This window comes from Thamnophis sirtalis, unplaced genomic scaffold (assembly GCF_051295495.1).
Source record: "Thamnophis sirtalis isolate CommonGarterSnake01/CBP01778 unplaced genomic scaffold, rThaSir2_p1.2 scaffold_6, whole genome shotgun sequence".
Classification (NCBI taxonomy): Eukaryota; Metazoa; Chordata; class Lepidosauria; order Squamata; family Natricidae; genus Thamnophis; species Thamnophis sirtalis.
Genome location: NW_028261386.1, coordinates 52,353,328 through 52,373,708, shown reverse-complemented (window position 1 = coordinate 52,373,708; position 20,381 = coordinate 52,353,328). Strand labels below are relative to the sequence as shown.

At 37.8% G+C, this 20,381-nt stretch overlaps 1 protein-coding gene across 1 annotated transcript in view; it reads right to left on the bottom strand.

Annotated features, from left to right (window-relative positions):
- GALNT14 (polypeptide N-acetylgalactosaminyltransferase 14) overlaps positions 1 to 20,381 on the bottom strand; it is a 299,110-nt gene that overhangs the window by 52,801 nt on the left and 225,928 nt on the right. The window contains exon 6 of the mRNA XM_014053318.2: positions 14,490 to 14,611. Coding sequence (XP_013908793.1) covers positions 14,490 to 14,611 — 122 coding nt within the window. The remainder of the gene's footprint in view (positions 1 to 14,489; positions 14,612 to 20,381) is intronic.

Sequence of the window (20,381 nt, the reverse complement as noted above, 5' to 3'; positions counted from 1 at the left end):
GCATTTTGCTCATAATCTGGTGTGTCCAATCACACTTGGCTAATAAATAATTATATTCTGTTCTGTTCTGTTCTGTTCTGTTCTGTTCTATTCTATTCTATTCCTTTGAGAAATTGGCTGGGAAGCTGTCTAAAGCGATGGAGGTGATGTAGAAAATCTCCAGAAAGGCTTGAACGTTGATGCTTAATTATGCAATGGCAGATTAATCAAATCTGTAACACTATTTTATAACATAATTTGAGCTTTTTCTATTACTAGATGACCCGTGACCCATTGAGTCAGCTTTCTGGATATATTTCATTACCCCAAAGCCAATTGCCACACTCCTGCCATTAGTTGGGATCCTGTGGTCCCAGTTGACTTTCTAACTATAAGCTTACAACTTCCCTAATTGCCTTGTGTAGCAGTACTGAAATGGCAAGAACTTTCCAAACTTTCATTCCCATAGGATAAATGGGTCCCAACATTCTCTAACTTAGTTAATTTGAGAAACCTTGATAGGAAAGGCGTTGCCGTATGATGCACCATTTTGCCCATTTAAAGGTTACAGACCCTAGAGTTTTAATAGTATACAGATTTTTAATAGCAGACATGCAGGGGCACAGTCATGCATACATTTTGTAAGCCATTCTGAACTATTTGAGAATGAATTGTTAAATAAAAATATTCACCCAATTTTGATTCCTGTAACTAGAACAATTAACCAGGGTTTCAGACTGAGATGCCTTTCACTCCAATTGCTTCCTTTTGTTCAAACTGAAGATATCAGAAATTACTACCACTAAACATAGTCTTTTCTTCCAAAGTAGCTCTCTTCTAATTGCTAGAAATCAGAGGAATAATTTTTTCTATCCTTTTGGAAAGATAAATACTCCAAAACTGTTGTGGAAATCTGAAAACAGAGATAATACAGCCCTAAAAAGCAAAGAAAAAACTTCCCATAATTCCAGGGGAAAATCCTATGCCATTATATCTATGTGAGTGATGTGGTTGCATTATTGCACCACCCATTGCTGCTGACAGCCCAGAAACTCCTTGGTTGCTTCTCCTCTTCTGACAGGTTGGCGGTAGGGATTGGAAATTATGTGGATCTGTCAATGAATACACAGTCTTCTTCCCACTCTTCTATGCAGACTTTCCCTCCAATCAATTTACAAAAATGCTTCTTCTCATCCTCCTCTTCCTTTATAACCATTTAGAAATAGCTGCCTGAATTTATTCCCACAATGAATAATATTCACCACTGAAACCATCTGCCTGATATTAATGCCATCTGTCACCTTTCCTTAATTATTTGCCTTCACACTCTTTCATGTCATTTGCCCTTGTTGCCATTAGTTGTGATTGTGGAAGGTTGTTTTATTTATAACACAAATTCCTCATATCATGTGCCATCGCATCCAATCAGAATCAGATGCAGTGACAGAAAGAGAAAATTAGGCCAAAGAAAGTGAGATAAAAATGAAGAAAAAGAAACCTTATGATTGTCATGTGTTAAATGAAAGATGAAACTTGGTAGACAATTTCAGATTCACTACAAGCAGGTGGCAAAGATAGCAAATTGGCCCATGGAACATATGCTTCTATAATATCCATTTTTCCAAATAAATACAAAAATGAAAAGTTGGCTATATCTAGATCAACGTTTCTAAAACCTGTTTTTCCCAAGACTTCTTACCACTTTTAAAAATTATAGAGGCCCTAGTAGTGTATAGGGAGCGATTATTTCCATGGATTATAATTTTCAATATTTACCACAATACATTTTAAAATTCACGTATTTGTTGCTGTTACTGCCTCTCATGATTGCCTGATAGGATTTTAATACTGTATTGTTTTTCAACATAGACTAGGAAATAATTTTATGCATATAAATCTATAAGTGGGTCTTGGGATTCCCCTATAAGTGGGTCTTGGGATTCCCAAGTGTCTTGGAACCATAGTTTAAGAAACACTGATCTAGACCATATGCATATGAAACAAGGCTTGCTGCATGAATCAAAATTCAATTCAGAATGGTGATTTTGTCAAATAAAGTACAACACAGTTTTGGTACACTCTTAAGTTTCTGCAAACCATTTCCCAATTTTAGAGTTATTCAAACAGCCCCATGTTTCTGACATATAATCTCACAACTGATTTAACAAGAACAAGACATCAATCTGATGGGTACCCTTATTTCCATTTAACTTTCCACAGCAAGTTTTTAGAGCTGGAAGGGATAATTAAAGTCTTCTTTAGTGCACAGATTCAAATTAAAAAAAACTCTTGACAAATGGTTGTTGAATAATCATTGAAAAAACACAATATACTGGGATAAAGGAAAGTCCACTTCAATCCACTGGCTGAAGAAAGTAGATGAAGGAAGGTTCATTGAGTTGGTTTTGCTTCTACTCATACTGCTTTTTGTAACATTAATCTGGAATCTTAGATGTGCACAGTAACAATTCTTAAACATTCTTAAAATACTTGAAAATTGCTATCAGCTTCCTCTTCTCTTTCCAAAGCTAAACATACCAGTTGCATCAACTTTCTTTATAATAAACTTCATAAGTATTCATAAGCATTTAGAAGGACTGCATTATCCTGCTGACCCACATTCATCTTGTGAACTAAATTTTAAATATCCTTTTCACATTGGGAATTCTTCAAAGCAGTCAAAAGGCTTGCCTGGGCTGCATAGTGGAAAGAGGAATTGTTTTCGGCCGCATGTAACATATATAATTAATGCATGTAAGTAATAAAAACTCCCTCTTTGAAATATTTTTATTACCTTGTGGGACCACAGCTGTCCAGGCATGCCTGAAGGCCATGGGTTGAATGCACTTGGTTTAAAGTCTGTTTTTCCTTTTCATTTTTTTTTCTTGACTGGAGAATGTTACATTTGTTTCAATAATATTCCATTGCCATTTTCACTATCCAAGCAAGATAATGTTTATTTAATTTGTATCTCACCTTTATTATTTTTACAAAAAACTGTAACTGCAGTGAAATATCCAACATACCTACCTCCCCCTTATTTTCCCTACAACAACCACCTTGTGAGGTGGGTTGGGCTGCAAGTGACTGAACCATAGTCACTCAGCTGATTTGGGGGACTAATTTTGAGTTTTATTTCTGTTTTTTAGAGTATTAAATCTTCTCATCCAATTCTATGATTGATCATAGGTGGCAAATGGCAAAGACTATAGAAGGCAGACAAGATATCACTGTAGGGAGGAGCCAAGATTTAATTTTCCTCCCTTTCCTTATTTTTTATTTAGAGAATAATTAACTATTTAAGGTAATCCTTTCCACCAGCTGAAATTTGGCAAAAAATGCAACCTATTTCAGTGACACAATTGCAGTGTTTTAGGAGCCACATGTCATCCTACAGACATTTGGACAAACCTTCATAACTGAATCTTATCCGACACTTAACTGATAACCTACCTTGCAAAGTTAGCTACATATGCTTTTGCTTACTACTTTTTCATAAAAATGAATCAAACATTTCATATTTTTCCTCATTTTGTCCTCACTGCATATTCCTGATGTGCTGCTGAACATATGAAAGGACCCCTGTAACTGAACATGCCTGTAACAATACCGGAGAATAATCAAATATATAGTATTAATCACATGATCAATATGCTCTAGTTTTGAAGGGTGGCATTGATTATTTTAATGGCCACTCTGGACTTTAACTGCCTAGCTTCTTCATCTATTTGGATCTATTATTAACTTCTCACATGGCACTGCATAACATTAATTTAACTCTCACATAATTTGGGAAATTCTATTGACCTTTTCAAGAGACTAAGGCCATAGGACTAATTTATTCTACTTCAAAATATTGAATACTGTTTGAAAATTAAATGTTACAACATAACACTAGCATATTGTTCATGATTTACTGCAGAATCTCCCTTCCACCTACCCATTTTATAATTATCAGGGAGAACTCAAAGATACTTCTCATTTCGGCTAATTCATATAAAGCAATATAACTTAATGTGCTACCTGCAACATCTCTCCTCAAAATAGGAATATTTTTCTTTAAAAAGAAAAAAAAAACCTTTCAGTTGGAAATAGAATATTGCCATCTAGTAATTCATTACTGTGGCATTACAAAGATTGATTCCTTTTTATAAAAAAATGCCTTGGGCCTCATAATTACATTTTCAAGAAAAGGTATTTGCTTGAAACAAATTGGTAATGGTAGATGCATCAGTCCTTTAAATAAAAGTAGCAAAGCATATGAACACACTTCTCCATGCATATGCTGAACCAGTTTCCCTCTGAATGATACACTGTTATTTTTTGATGTTCTTCTGAAATCACACATGCTCTCATCTAAAAAAAAATGCTGGTATCTTCAGCCAAATCTACTGTTTTACAAAGAAGAATGTGCTTTAGAACACCCAGATATACTGTACATCGAGGTGTGCATATGGTCATATCATTCCTCTGCTAAGCACTTATCAAGGTGAGGCATGCACTCAATGTGTGCAGTAAAAACATGACTCTTAGGTAAGTGAGTTGCATGAATGTCTGAAACTGTCAAATTGTGATATAAGAAAAAGTGATGAAAATGAGTGGGATAAAACTCACTAAGTGAACAAGACAGCTTTTGGGGATAGGAAAGAATAGCTTAATACTTGGTAATTGCACCAAAGTGAAAAAGCATGTCCTCGTCCTTTCTCACCTGGACTACTGTAATGCTCTCTACATGGGGCTGCCCTTGAAGAGCACCCGGAGGCTTCAAATGGTCCAGAATGTGGCTGCGTGGGTTATCATGGGGGTACCTAGCAGGGGTGGGTTTTTCGCCCCGTTCCAACCGGTTCGGTTGGAACGAGGCCGGCGGCGTCCTCGCGCACGCACGCGGCGTCCTCGCGCACGTATGCGGCACGCGCATGCGTACTAGCATCTGCGCGATGCTCCAGCTGCTCCTGGAGGATCGCGCAGGCGCTGTATGCGTTCTGCGCATGCGTGGAAGCGCAGAATTGTAAAAACCGGGTAAGGAGCGGGCGCGGGTGTGCGGGCGCGCGCGGGCGCGGGGGGGGGTGTCTTCGCCGTTCCCGGAAGTTACTTACTTCCGGGTTCGGCGACCAACCGGATCGCAGGGACCGGTGCGAACCGGTCGAAACCCACCCCTGGTACCTAGGTGCTCCCATGTTGCGCCCCTTTTAGGCGGCCTGCACTGGTTGCTGGTTGTCTTCCGGGTACGATTCAGGGTAATAATTATGACCTTTAAAGCACTCCATGGCTTAGGCCCAGGATACCTGCGAGACCACCTGCTGCCACCGGTAGCCTCCCACCTCCCACCGTCCAGTGCAATCCCACAGAGTTGGCCTCCTCAGGGTGCTGTAAGCCAGACAGTGTCAGCTAGCGACCCCTGGGGGAAAGCCTTCTCTGTGGGAGCATCTTCCCTCTGGAATAAGCTGCCCCCGGAGCTTTGTATAATCCCCGACCTCCAGTCCTTCCGACGCGCCCTAAAAAGTTGGCTTTTCCAGCAAGCCAGCCTGGCCTGAACAAAATAAAATAAATGATTCATTAATGTTAATTTTAATTGAATTTTAAATGTTATTGTTAATTTTAATTGGGTTTGTTTTTTGGAGAATCTTTTTTTTTTTAACTTTTGTAATATGTGTCTTTTTAAATGTTGTATGCCACTCTGAGTCCTTGGGAGAAGGGCGGCATATAAATCCAATAAACAAACAAACAAACAAACAAACAAGGACTTGGTTCAAGGGAAGCCCAATCTGTGATAGTACAATGTTTTGCTAGTAGTCCATAACTAAACACATAGGGCATAGTGAAGAGATACCCCAATATATATTGAATTAAGCAAGCATGAAAGTATTGAAAACAGTTACCATGGCATGAAAAAAGGAAGATGCCATTCTACTGAAAACTATGATCATTGTACTCCATCTCACAAAGGAAGAAGAGAAGAAAAGAAAACAACAAAAAGGAACATCTTTTATATTAAAGGAGGTGTGTATTGGAGGGGAGGGAGCAGAATTCCAAGGCTCTAATTTGCTCTCAGGATCTTGGGGCCATATAGGGAAAACTGAGTTGTTTTATTACTAAGAAGCAGTGATTTTTAGAGGGGGCAAGGGCACTGGAAATAGCCCTTGTCTCTTGTTAGCAAGCAGAGAAATGTGGATGGGATTAGGGGTGTTACCAGTTCTTCGCCACAATTTCCTTGTTAGGCTTGTTTTAATCAATCACACCAGGCTGGCTGTTCTTCGCCACTAATCAATTTCATTCTGCCTTTGTTAACAGTGAATCATACTCCTTTCTTTTCAGCAAGGAGAGAATTATTGGGGAGGATTGTTTAAGGGCAAGAACAGTTCTTTTGGGTCCATGTCATGTTTGCACAGTCAGGGGAAGCTAAAATAAACTTTTGTTTCAGCCAAAACGCAGGCTTCCTTGCAAATTCTCAAGACAAGTTTGGAAATTGAAACAAAGTGAGCATGATAGCTGATCCTAGGATCCTGAAGCCAGTCAGGACAAACTTAATCTTTTAAAAAAAATGAAGCTAGAATTAGCTCAACAAATGTGGGAGGGCATTGTCTTTTGGACATTGTTATCTAACTAGATTAAATGGAAGTGCCCTTTTCTGTTTGTGCCCTTTTTTTCTGAAAAACAATATAGAACAGATCTGGGTGGAAAGACGTGGACAGTGGAATAGTGGTGGTTAGGATAGCTTTATTGGCCAAGGAAAGGCCCACTATAATGTGACAATAGGTCACCTTCACATTGTCTACTGTGATGCAGAGAAATTCAACCATGACAAATTTTAAGAAACAAAAACAAAAAAGTGTGTCTCTATGTTGGTGGCTTGGATCTCATGAGACCTTGAATTAGTGTGGGGGGGTTTACTGAACACTCAGAACTGCAGGTGACCCCACCCACCCCCAAAGCCTTGCATGCAGCCTCCAGAGACCTCCAGAGGTTGAGAGAAAAAAGTTTTTACAATGTACTGTTTGTCAGTTTATATGTTTATTTATATCTCAGCCCTTAATGAACTCTAGGTTATCAGTAGATCATATTCAAAAGACAATCCATTCACTATTTTTCTGTGATTGGTTGATTTCAATCATGGCCATCTCACAAGCATGACTCTGTGTGGCTAACATTTTTTTTTTAAAAAAAGTACAGCCAGTAAAATAAGAATAAAAACTAAAGATAAAGAAAGTAGCATACTGTGGCCAGTGGGAAATCAGCAACCAACCTACCGGGGCTTAAGTAACTTCACAATCCTCAAATCTGGTAAAATAGTCAGGTCTTTCTCAAAGGCCATTGGGATCATGATTAACCTATTTTCGGGTGGTATGGTGATCCAGAGGACAAGCACTGCTACAGAAAAGCCAACCAATTGTACATGACAGCTTTCCAGGAAAGTGAAGGCTGGAGGCAGACTGTCTTTGCGGATTATAGTCACAACTCCTGTGAAGGTTGCTGATAACGAACTGTTCATCTGTGAAGCTGTAATTGAGGCATGAAACTCAGATGGGAATTCAGGCAGAAACCCTGGGAGGCATCAACCTGGCTGAAGCCAAGAGTTCAAAAGGTGAAAAAAGCTTTGGCAAGACTTTCTATTGTAACATCCCGAAGAGGCTTTTCACAGTTGTCTCTGGATGCACATGCAATGGGAAGTGCTTTGGCAGTAACAACCCCCCCCCCATTGTTGGAGGGAAATTATCCCAATTGGGAGGAGGGCTCAAGTGGGGAATTAGCCTAGACTTGCTATGTAAACACAAGGGAACAATGTCTGACTCTCTCCCCCTCCTCAATGTCTTTGAGCCTCATCTGGTCTTTTCCAAGCGAAACTGCCAGTCTGAGAAAATTCCTGTATTATAGGCAGAGATCAATAAAGTAGCTATTTTTAATTCTACACTTATGGGTCTGGCTGCTCATGTCTGACACTCAGACACCCACAAGCCATGGGTTCCCACATGAAAATCACCAACCTAGAAACAAGAAGAGGTGACCACAGAAAGAATGTAACACTACCCTCAACCCCTTTCCCCACCAGATGTACCCTAATGTTGGTAAGACTCTGCATATATTGGTGCAGGAACCTTAAGGCTTAGATTTTATAAACTGGTATGGGATATCAAAGCTTACGTCTTACTATACTGTGCATTCTTTCATTGTTTTACTTTAATAAACTATTTACAATTCTTTTTATGAAGTTTTCAATCAAAAAGAGGTAAAATTATTTCTACTATCTAATCAATTTTGTGTCATGACTCTTTCTCTGGGATTTAACTATCCTATACAGTAAAGCAAGTAAAAAATAAAGGTGGGATATATTTATATAATATAAAATAGATACAAAACCTGATCAGCTCCCACTATAACCTTCTACCTGAAGCCTGTTGTTTGCTGTTCACTTATCCATGGAGTACCCTGGAACTCAACAATTACTTCAAGTAGAGAGTGTGCAGAGATGTATTGTTAGATATTAACCTGCCAAGGTAGCTTGTAAATGACATAATTTAAAATTTATTCTTTTGGCCCAGCTCCATCCACTACTATTTGCAACGTGCTCTCTGGCACATGCATCTTTGGTATATATTCTATCACAGGATAGTTTTCTTTAAATTGTCTTTGAGATATAACGCTCTATGTTATACTTTATTATTCCATTACAGTGTCACTTGCTGTCATATACTTTGCTTTTCGGACTCTAGCCACAATTGAGAAAGTAGACAAAAGTTATTTTGCTGAATGAATAATAGAAATGGAAATATGGGATGGAGGTCATTTGCCGATTTAATGCATTTGATATTGTTATGTAAAATGTAAGTCTATTAAATCAAAATCAATTGATCCTGTGAGAAGCCAATTAAGAAAATGCTATTCTTTTAAGGGCCAAGGGAGGTAGATATAAAGCATGGTGAAATAGTAGTTGCCCTTTCAACACTAGCCTGAAGGTGGCAGAATTAACATTCCAAACATTTCTGCGAACTGTGGACATAGGCATGCATGTATTATTATAAGATAATGAATAATCTATTCAAAATTTGTTTAACATAGACAACAATCTTTTGTTAATCTGAGAGTTTCAGTGACACAAAAAACTTAAGTACAGAAAATGCATTAACACATAGTAGCTTTGCAGCACTGGAACCAATGTTGGATCTAACACACATAGCCTTGTGACATCATCATGACATGCTACTAATATACAACGTACAGTTGAAAACAGAGTTGGAGAATAATTTTGCAATGACTTTGATACCATCATTGCCAGATGCCATCAATCAAGCTCTCAAAAAGCAAATTTAATTGAAGGCCATCAGTATTGGAATTCAAAAAGGCAAGAACACAAGATAATTTATCAGCAAACATTGTCTTTAAAAGAGAGCAGAAAAGCTTTCCAAATTAATCCTATTGGTGCCCATATGGGGAAAGAGGGAGGGAGCATGATGGCATGTACATTATATCATCTTAAAATGGCATTAATTACATACAGCAGATCATTTCCATCATGGAATCAATTATATAATTAATATGATTTGCAGGATGAGGAACATGATACTTTTGTAACTTCTACAAGATGCTAATCCCTATGGGAATTCAGGCTATTTACTAGCTATGGAAAACTGAGCATCCTTTGGAAGAAGCAAAGTAACTTTTAAGCTTTACCATAACTTATAACAGCGTTTCCCAACTTGATGCTTTCAAGACATTTTGAGCAATTTCCAGAATATCAAATATCAACATACCTGGAGGGTCCCCTTTTAAGAAAGGCCTGCTGATAATGTGGGCACAAATTGCTAATGCATGACCATGAACATTTTTATTTCAGAAAGGAATATACATCAACATTTTAGTTGCAAAAACTAATTCCCAGAAAAAATGAAACTATCTCCTTACTTGGTCTACTTTCCTTAAAAGAGAACTGCTTTGAGTTTGCAGGTTTTTAGCTTTTGTATGATTATTTGTCACTCTCTAATTTTAAACTGTAGACTAAATAGCATACTTTTCATAAGTGCCTGCATTAGTGCCCAATTCTATAAAAATACAGAACTAAAAACATTTCAGAAAACCAAAAACTAGAAAGGAAATACAACATAACAGATAATCACCCAACACATTTCAGATCATTTTAAAAACAAATTACAAACATTATAAAGTGCTGGTTTACCAGGAAAAAGGATTCTGCAGCTAAGATGCCACTGTCAAGAATTCCCCCCCCCCCTCCATATCACAGGCTGCTACTGTTGGTGGGATCTCAAGCAAATCCTCATAGTAGATCATAAACAATGTTCAACCAGTACTGGAGAAACTGCTAGTTGTGTGTATCTGAATTCTTCATGATGCAGAGCTTTATAATAAGTAATCATGGATTCAATGATATCTGGTAGTTTACAAGCAACCAGTGCAGCCTCTGGATTGTTTTCAAGGGCAGCTCCATGCAAAATGCATTAAGGAATATTATTGTAAGATTATTATGAAATAGATGAATGAAGGCAGGGTGCTCACACTAATCAAGGATGAACACATCTGTTATCCCTGAATCAACTTACACCTTTAGTGACTGCACTGAATCAAATGGATCCCTCAGTTTGTATACCTATTATTTGGGATTAAGAGTCTTATCCAGAACCTTTTTACTCTTCCAATATCCCCAAACCACCTATTCACTATGACACTATCCAATGCTATTGTTTATCAATCTCTCAGTTTATTGTCCTTCTTCCAACCAATCCTGTTTCTATTCAACATCTGCACAACCTATTCTAATTCCGAAGGAATTGTTGTGTTGATAACACATCTGAAATCAATATCATATAGATACTAAACAAGGGGAAAATTTTGCAGGCGGCCTACAAACTATGTGAAGCAGAATATTAATGATTCTGCTGATATTAAGGACTAATATATTTTATCTGATATCCTAGTAATTGCTATTTTTTTCTTTTTTTGTGGGAACATGTTCTGTATATCCCAGCCTTTAGCACACTTTTCAGGGCAACTTACAAAATGAAACAAAACAAATGAAGACAAAGAATATCAATTAATCATAGTATAATTGTACTGCTGTTCTGCCATTTTGAGACAGACAAGCAACACAATTCTGCTATTTACATTCATAAAAATGCATTAAACTGTCTGATTTCTAAAATGCCTTGCTTCAGTTCCTGATGCTCATTCTGATGGTCTTGTTGCTCCTGAAGGGATCCTGGGGATTGTCAGTCCCAAGCTTTTAGACTTAAGAAACTGGGCTGGAAACTAGGAGATTGGGGATTCTAGCCTTACTTTAGGCATAAAAGCCACTTGGATGGTTTTAGCCAATCACTCTCTCTCAGCCAAACTCACCTCATAGGATGGTGGTTGTTGTGGGGAAAAATAGGAGGAGGGTGGAGTAGTAGGTATATTTGTCACCTTGAGTTTTTTATAAAAATAATAAAGGTGGGATAAAAAAAATCTCAAAAACCCCACCCCATTCTGAGTCCATCATTTCAGAGTCATTAATTCCAGAAGCAGATTTCAAATTAATGTTGCTAAAAGCATAAGAAATCACTCTATTTCAAACTTTATATTACTTCTTTTTTAAAAAAAATAGAGAAAAGAAAAATTGTAAATATGAGAAGTTAATAGAAGTGCCATTTTGTTTTTCTGTTTCATTCAGATGTTGCAGTCTCATAATGAATTTTCTATGGTGTTGCTGCATATAGTATCCACATCCATCTATAACAGCTGTGAGCCTGAAGTACATTCCCCAGTGCTAGAACTGCCATCCTGCTAGCTGCATCTCATCAAATATCTCATACAAGAAAGGCACCATCATCACTCAGACAGAGAGAGAGAGAGAGATGAAGAAAATGAGGACCAATGAGGATGAAAGAAACAGAAAACACAGAACGAAGAAAATTAAACTGTTCTCTTGTTTTAAAATAGAGCTATACTATTCACACTGTGAAGCCACTTTCCCCCAGCGTGTGAAGATTATACTACTGCAACTTGCCAGCAAAATGGCTGATTTTCTACAGAACACATTGGAACCGGATGGTATTAAGAGAGCAGAAATGAGAGTGTTTTCCTTCTGTCAGGTGTCTGTCATTCTCAATTCTCTTAGCCCCACTCCCATCAACTGAGGAGCTCTGGGAGAAGCAGCAGCAGAACAGATGTCTGGAGCAATGAGGGCATAAAATAAAGAACGAATGTGATGCAGCATGAATAAGAGCTCATGTTTAAGCTTACGCTGTGGTGGTAAGACCTGTGAATTGTTTGCTTTGATTGCATCGGTAGATAGTAGCATTGTTTAATGTTCCCTAGAGCAGGCTAGGAAACGCCAAGCTGGAAAAGGAGCTGCTGGCCACTGCAAATAATCTGATAACATTTCTCACATTTGTTTGGCGCTTCGCACCAGTTGGCCAAATCCAGCTGAGGTGAAAGAAGCCTCATCTTGTCAGGTTGTACAGGATTGGTTTGAGCCTGTGGATCCCGAGGAAATGCTTCATGCTAACAGCTTTGACACACATAAACCATATCACCTGCCCTATCTTGCTAGTGAAAGCTGCCAGGGAAGTGATGAAAGGCTGAACCTGGGCAGAGGTGAAATCAACTTTGAATAATAGGCTCTTTATCTCTGCCTCGGAAAAAGCAATGATATATCCTCTCCTCAAGAAACGATCACTACCTTGGACTATTATTTACTAGCTACTAATCTTTTGCTCACACAGAAATTTAAGAAAATGATATGGCTGCATTTCCAGAAAACCCTGAGTGAAACAGATTGTCTGTATCCTTTCAAATGGGATTCAGACCTAGGTGTGGGATAATCGTTGGTTGCATAGGTTGATCATCACTGATGGGACTGGGATGGAGAATTCACCTTCCTTACTTCTACAGTATATCTCTCAGCTTCTTTCAACACCATCAACCATAGTTTCCTCCTGAGGCTTCTGCAAGGCCATATGGTGGGAGGCACTGTTTTGCAGTAGTTCTCCCGCTTCAGTGAAGAGACCTAGACTAGAAAGGCTATGTCCTTGGGGTCCTAGTTAGTAGAGTGGCTGTGTCCTTGGACATTATGGTGTGCCTGAGCTGTTTCTGTCTTCAATTTAGCATCAACAAAAAGTCATTCATTAGCATGGGACGAGCTAGCATCAAAATATTAATAATATTCAGGAGATACAGTGGAGGTTTGACCTGGTGCTTGGAGGCTATTGTACTCTGGATGAGCAAAAACAAGGTTAAGATAAACCCTAGAAAGATGGCAGTAGATTAGAAAGCTGACTAAATATGGAGTGCGCAAAGGAGGCTCTGTCTCTTGGGAATACAAATTAATTTAGAAGTGCCCAAGGATCCCCAACAGAGTTGCTGAAAGATAATTAACAAAGGGAATATTATCGAGATTATTTTGATGGTATATGAATACTTGTCTCCTAGTTGGAGACAAATATCATGGAGCACTTTTCTATACAGACAGGGTGACAGAGAAAAGTGCATCCCACTCAGAATGGCAATAACATTGGTTTAATATTTTTACTGGGAAAAATGCCTTTGTCAGCAGGGTTTAATTTCCATTAAATCAATTTATTACAGCTTAATTTGCATGAAATTAAATGCAGTCCTTATTCAAAGAACCATCACTCCCTTAAATCATTCAGCACTGGGAACTGATCATAGGCCTAATTAAAAACTTGACTGGAGCTATGCCTACCTATTCCCCTTGTAACATTCAGCAGATCTGACAAGAGCCTTTGGGCTCTCTTAACTTAATTTGCATTCCTAAGGGACCATTCTTTGCTAACTTGGCAAATGTATCTTCCACTTCTACCCCTGTTACGTCAAAACACTTGTGTTCTTGGAGTCAGGACCAGCTGGTTCAATTGTCCTTTTGAAGCTCATTTGAAGACCTACATTTCTGTGAGTTCAGAAATACAACAATGAAAAGTTCTCTGGCTACGAAGATGAAGAGGTTGCGATGTTATTTATAAATGTAAATATCTCATTCTTTGGGGAGGGGACCCACAAATTTTAATACGTGTTGAGGATTAAAAAATGTTCTCCGCCCCATACTCAAAACACAAGAATTTGGGGCTTTAGTAATTTAGTGTCTTTTGTATCTGAAGTTGAATGGCAGCCTTGTTTACATTCAGACAAAAGGCTCCTTTGGGACTTGATTTTATCTTTGGTCCCGTGGACAGCATTCTTCAGGGGAGACTTCATAGCTCATTAGAGAAATACATGTTGAGAAAGAAAATCACTATTTCCATATAAACAGGCAAGATGGCGAACAATGGGCAATTTCTTTCTTTGCTAAAAGCCAGAGGACTGGTCCCAGTTAGTGAACAGTCCTGAGCTAGTCTGAATTGGCATTACATTTGTAATAGTGATGTTATTTCTGGTGAAAGATGGCTTGATGGGCTACCTTTCTATGGATTTTCCCAGTGACTTCTCTACTAAAAGGCTTACACGAGCCATGATGATACATGCTATCATCTCTGATCCGAGACAATGCTATTGAGTGGCTCACTTACCTCTTTGATCCTCTGCAAAAGAGGAAGCAGCCAGTCCTTGTTCACCTCACAGTGACTGTCTAGAAAGGTAAGAATCCCTGCCTGGGCCACATCAGCTCCTCGAATGCGGGATCGGATCAAACCTGTAACAGCGGACATGAACTCAAACATGGGTCTGGCTGATGCAAATTTCTAAGCAAGACTTCAGTTGCTAAACAAGCATACAGATTCCTTAACTTAATTCATTTTTAGCCTTGCCTAATCAACTCAGGGCAGGGTACCTTTATGGACTTAAAAATGATATAACATTTTTTAAGATGCCTCAGCCCAGTTAATTTTCTGCATTACAAAGTCAGTGGCCCAAACAAAATGTTTATCTTGGGCAAAAAGAAATAATGATTAAAACCTTCTACATTTATACAATTCTTTCCATTGCCTTTGCAAAGGGAAGACAAGATGCCCAAATGCTGCCTCTGAAGAATAAGGTATTATCATGTAACTAGAACAATTCCCCTTTTTGCCTAAAATACAGTTTAAAACAAGGTTTTCAGACTTTCTTCAGGAAAATCTAAGGATAAACATGTAAAGACTTCTTGATAGGGATGGGATCCCTTCCCTAACTACAGCTTCCTGTAAATTATTCTGCAAAAGCAAATTGCTTCAAAAACAAACAGCAAATACAATTTGCATTGCAGAAACAAATGACAAACACAATTCCCAGCCGACAATCACTTCCCTCAATTACAGGGATTTTCTGATGCATTTTCTGTTTTTCATTAATGGAGAACGAAATTTCTCTTTTGCAACAATTCTAATATAGCAGAGCATTGGAAGAACAGGGCAACAAGATATAAATATTAATTAATAAATCAATAATTGGGGATGATGGAGAATTATAATATTACATGAGAATATAACATTGAGGCCAACTTATAATCAATAGGGATAAGAGATAAAATGCTCCTTTTTATTCTTAAGTTTGATGGGTGCTACTATGTTATCATAAGGAGAAAGGTATATCCTTTTACACTGAATGGCAATTTTAATTAAATCACTTGATATAGCAACATTTGTTTCAACAGAAAAAAATGCCTATTGTTCAGGGTTGAGTCCTCGGTACTATCTGAGTTTGGTTATTGGTTTGAAGACATTTCATTACCCAACTATGTAGCAGCATCAGTGTGAGTTTGGGGTTTGCTGTCTGTCTATATACAATAGCTTGCCCTGTGTATTCCCAGACAATCCTAATAAAACATATGAGGCACACAGAACATCTGTTTTGTTTACATACTGTTTTCAGTTTGAATACCCCAAAACCTTACTGGAGCTTAATAATCTCATTGTGCAATTGTAGAGTTTCAGTGACTAAAAAAATCCCAAGGAAGTTGCTTCCAGGGTCCTCAGGAGGTTTGTTTAATTAAAGCAATGGTACAGAAAATGACATGCTTTACAAAGCAAAACTTTCATTTTACACCTTGGATCTCTCCATATGGATTTGCTTAGTCCCATCTCTCCTGTTTTCTTAACAAAATTAAACTTAGAATATATTTCTTAGTTGGGTCCACATAGCAAAAGATTAAGTGGTTGTTGTCTTAGCATGTGTTGTGAACAAAGCCATCACAATAAGCCATAATATGAATGTTGTGGCATCATTTGTAGCATAAGAATTGAGTTCTATTAATGTGAAGTTAGAATCTCACTTGTATGAATGCAGCCATCAAGAGGCAAAGTGTAATAGGCTTAGTTCAGACATGCTTTTAATTGTCTTAGGCGCCCAAACATTCCTGGTTTGAGGAAATCCAGATTTAAGTGGGGTGATTGTACATTCTCTTCCATAATACAGTCTTGATTAACATTTGGTTCTTTTATGTGTAATGGTATGCAGGAATGACCTTGAAGGACAGGAGAGAGAGCCACAGAATAGACAACTGGCAAGTAAAAGATGTCTCAGCCCACAGAAGGAGAAACATTTCAGAAGGCACCCTCCCTAGTTTTCTGAAGAATAAAATGAGGAGAGAAATACATTCAATCTTCCAATGTAACGTTACAATAAAGATAGAATTACTATTTGTATGTCTTGTCTGGGCTATCTCAAAGAGCAAGCATATGGATAATAGCTTTTGGGAAATGGAAGTGACTATTCTTTTCCCACCATGACCTGAATTATTTTTTGTACATCCTGTTTTTCACCCAATTTAAATAATATTACTTTGGGTAGCTTCACACGATGCAAGCACCATCTGGATAACAATATCCATATTGAAGCTTATTCACTGCATAGATTGGCTCCCTGAGTTGCTCTATGATTGATCTTGGTTTCAATACAACCTGCCATTTTGGGGTAACATGGAGAAAATGTTATGGATTCTTCAGAAGGAATAAAAGGAATCTATAAAGTCAAATAAGTCAAGCTTTAAAGCAGGATCTGAGACAGAATCAGTCTTCAATAGCCCAGAACCTTCTCCCTAGAACTCAAAATCCTACATGTGCTAGACCTTTTCCAGCCCAAGAATGACTGTTTCAGTATGAAGACTATCAGAAGATGAAATGGCAACAAAGTGCTTGCTTATAGTTTTAGACATTTTATTTGGAGCTAAGTCGAATCATATTGTCAGTTGTGACATTCTCTAATTCTATTAGGAATTAGAAGAAGAGTTAAATAAACCATGATGTTGTGAAATGTGTTAGGTTAAGTCACAGGTATCAGCTTCTTGAAAATCTGTCACCCTGCAGATTTTGATCTCCGGTGGGTACCCATGCAGAAGCAGTAAGTTGTATTGGCTCAAACAATGAAATAAGCTTGAAAGCACCATCTTAATAGATTTTTAAATTAGTTGGGCATTCCAAGAATAAGAACAAAAATAGAACCTTTTTAGGAAGACAATTAAGAATCGTAACACAAATGTCACTATAGCTTTAAATGTACTAGAAGGGGAAAAAAATCCACCCAATTCTGTCCTACTCTTGCATAAAGTAAACCTGAGATTAATTCATGTGTGGAAAGAAAAAGAAAGAATGTGAACAGTACAAGAAGAGTTAAGAAAAAAGGCCATGGAAATTAAAGACTACAAGTGACACAGAACAATTTTTGATTTCCTTGAGGTAATTGGTTTCACAGCAAAAATAATAATTCAGAAACATTCTGAAGTTAATCAGAATGTAATTCAATACATTTGGATAATATCAACTTCAGGAAGGTTGGCCTGGAGGAACTGCATGCTTGAGAGTTAACAGATGATACCGAATTAAGGGATTTACAGGGTTGTAAAAAGGGAGTTACTGTAAATCATCCATCAAATGGTCTTTAAGTGATAGCACTGGGCTTGTTTTAGACATTTTCCAATTCTTGATGTAAAGTTGCCTAGATTGGTAGAATTTGGTATTGCCAATTGTTGATTTTGTAGTACGTTAACCTACAGAATAACACTTTAACGAACAATATTAAATTTCCAGAAGTATTGAAAGAAATTACAGCTAGGCAAGTAATAAATATTCTATAAAAAAAACAGAAAGTCTACAAATTAAACTTTAAAACTCATTTACTTCTTGAGCATGTAGGTGATTAATTTGTCAATTAAAAATAACCTTACAGTATCAAATAACTTTCCCTTAACTAATATCATAAATTACTTCTTTAAAAGAAATGACTGTAAATGTCACTGTTTGTTTCAAGGATGCTTGCTTGGCAACTTTTTTCAGTAGTAAGTTAATAAAACAGGAAACAGTAGAGGGAAAATAACCATGTCCCTCCCCCCCATTAGAAATGGACTTTCAAACACTGGAAATGGCTATTTTCATCCTTTTAATTTATGAAGTGGGAAGAGGGTTGGAAGAGACAATTACTGTAGAAAATAAAGAAAATGGGGTGGGTGCGATAGCTCAGTGGTTAAAGACGCTTAGCTTGTCAGCTAGAAAGCTGACTAGCCAGATTCAAGACCTGAGTGCTGAGCAATGGAATTTGCTCCCGTTACTTGCCCCATCTCCTGCCAACCTAGCAGCGCATGCAAATGCAAATAGATAAATAGGTACAACTTCAGTGGGAAGGTAACAGCGAGATTATGTGTCTCGGTGTATAGTCATACTGACCATATAAGCACGGAAATGTCTTTGGACATCCCTTGGCTAAGAAATACAGATGAACACTGACTCCACAACTGGACAGGGGAAATCTTTACCTTTGTAAGGAAAATATTATTTTTCATTTCACCATTGTTTTCTGCTTTTAAACAAAAAGCAGAGAATAGATATTGAGTAAATGCCTTCTTGAGCCTAATAGGCATGTTACTGGATGTCTATACACAGAAAAGAGGCAGGAATTTTACTATAATACTGCTCCTTTTACTATAATACTGCTCCTTTTACTATAATAATGCTCCGTCCTACTATAATACTGCTCCTTTACTATAATACTGCTCCAATTTACAGGTTTTGACACAAACACACATACAGTATACTGCAGGAGATGCCGTTGCACTAAGGAATAATGGGAGCCCAAGAATACAAGCAGGTTGTCCAGCTGGGAGTCTCTATACAACTTTCAGGTTTAGGAGAAAGTAGTGCTCTGCTAAGATGTAGCCAGGGATCCTTCATGAGATCCTGGTCTTCTTTTGATATCTCAAATATGAGAAGAGGTATCAAAGCAGTATCCATACAACCAGAGTAGTATATACATACAAGTTATTTCTTTTTTGATTTGTTTTCCTTCCCGAGTTATTTTCCTGTAAAGGCATCAGTTGGAGTAGAAAGATAAAGACACACCAAGGAGAGGAATGATTTGTGAGTCAAATGTTTCTGTTCCTGCCCAGAAGGAAAAGTAGGTAGCATGAAAAATAAATATGTTTGGGCATTCTTCCCATGACTGGGTACACTCAGATCTCTGTTTGTATCTTTCTCTGTGTTGCTGGGTTGGAAAAAAGAGAGGAAGGGATGGATTTCCACACCCCACCAACAATCAACCATGCTTGATTTTCCACTAATATGCAAGATGACATGCATATATTAGATTGAAACCATCAGCTAATGCATGCTCATATATTTAGTCAAATGAGTGACAAAAATCAGTTACAGTTATAAGAAAAATCAAATTAAAGCTATTTTACACTATTATTTTATTAAAGTAGTTCATAAGAAATTAAGGTCACCCCGGCCCTAGCTTTGGCACAGGTAGCCTCTGAAAGCTTATCTTCTCTTTATAGAGTAGAGCAAAAGTAAATCCATGGCTTGCACATTTCATGTACCTAAGACCCCCAGACTATAAATTTGAAGGGAAAAGTGCCAATTTTCAGACTTGTGGTTTCTTTCTTTTGGGGAAAAATAGCTGCATTAGGTTCATACACCTGATCTGTCCTTAAACTCCCTCAACAACCCAATTAAGTGGTTGAGCATAAACTCTTTAGCGGTATCAAATGATTCATATTTGAAAAGGACTTGAAACTTTTCCCTTTCAGATCCACCAAAATGGGCAGTCATATACAGCCATTAAATGATTTGTACTTCTTCATATTCTTTCCAGATAATACACAGATATTTCTGTCATTGCCCCACTCTGCTATTAAGCAAAATGGAATTCCTTCTGCTATCATGAAGCTTCATAATTACTGCAATTCAGGCTAGCTCTTTTTGCATAAGACTATCTTTACTGGATACTTAAGGCGTTAAATTGCCTCTATAAAAATACTGTAAATAACCAGTGTGCCTGAGAATATATTGATTATTTAATTCATTGTATGTTTTAACATGATAATTTCTAACCTTCAAAGCCCTTTGCTTGCTTTTTTGTAAATCAGTGGTTCTGATTGTGATCTGGCTCACAGGCAATTCCTGGGTAATAACCAGAGATGAAGATTCTCACAAGCAGACTATGTGGCCTCTCTACGCAAGGAATCCTCACTATCTTTGTGTGTAGAAGATGAA